This window comes from Eimeria mitis, genomic scaffold (genome assembly GCF_000499745.2).
Source record: "Eimeria mitis Houghton genomic scaffold, Emh_scaff3465, whole genome shotgun sequence".
Classification (NCBI taxonomy): Eukaryota; Apicomplexa; class Conoidasida; order Eucoccidiorida; family Eimeriidae; genus Eimeria; species Eimeria mitis.
The window spans coordinates 4011-4633 of NW_013571806.1; the positions used below are offsets into that span (position 1 = coordinate 4011).

Consider the following 623-nt stretch of genomic DNA (forward strand, 5'->3'; position numbering starts at 1 on the left):
GCGTCAGCTGTGTTCTCAGCACCTCTCGCTAGCCCCCAAACCCTAAACCCTAAACCCTAAACCCTAAACCCTAAACCCTAGAGTGTAAACCCTAATTTTTTATTACAGGATGAGGGTTCCCTGCTAGTATCTTTTTTATATCACCGCCCCCAGCGCCTACCTCTCTAAACCCTAAACCCTAAACCCTAAACCCTAAACCCTAAACCCTCAAGATGGTGTTAGTGAGGAGCCCTAAGCGCTCGGTCCCTCCTACAAGCACCGACACCAACCAGCAGCAGCAGCAGCAGCAGCAGCAGCAGCAGCAGCAGCAACGCCCCAGCAAGATTCCTGCTGCATCTTCGCTTGTACGCAGCCGCACGGGCTCAGCAGCAGCAGCAGCAGCAGCAGCAACAGCAGCAGCAGCAGCAGCACCAGTTACAGCAGCAGCCCGCAGCAGAATAGCGAGGCTATCTGATAGACAGCAGCAGCAGCAGCATCATCACCACGACGACCCAGAGCAGCAGCAGCAGCAGCAGCAGCAGCATCTACAGAAGCAGCGGCAGCAGCAGCAGAACGTACAGCAGCAGCAGCAGCAGCAGCAGCAGCAGCAGCAGCAGCAGCAGCATGAGAGCTCCTCAACGCCT

The 623-nt window shown here is 56.3% G+C and overlaps 1 protein-coding gene across 1 annotated transcript in view; it reads left to right on the forward strand.

Annotated features, from left to right (window-relative positions):
- Window positions 1-212: 212 nt before the first annotated feature.
- The window catches only part of EMH_0066390 (uncharacterized protein), a gene marked incomplete at both ends in the record, with an annotated part of 1712 nt that continues 1301 nt past the window's right edge, over window positions 213-623 (forward strand). The window contains one exon of the mRNA XM_013498495.1: window positions 213-621. Coding sequence (XP_013353949.1) covers window positions 213-621 — 409 coding nt within the window. The remainder of the gene's footprint in view (window positions 622-623) is intronic.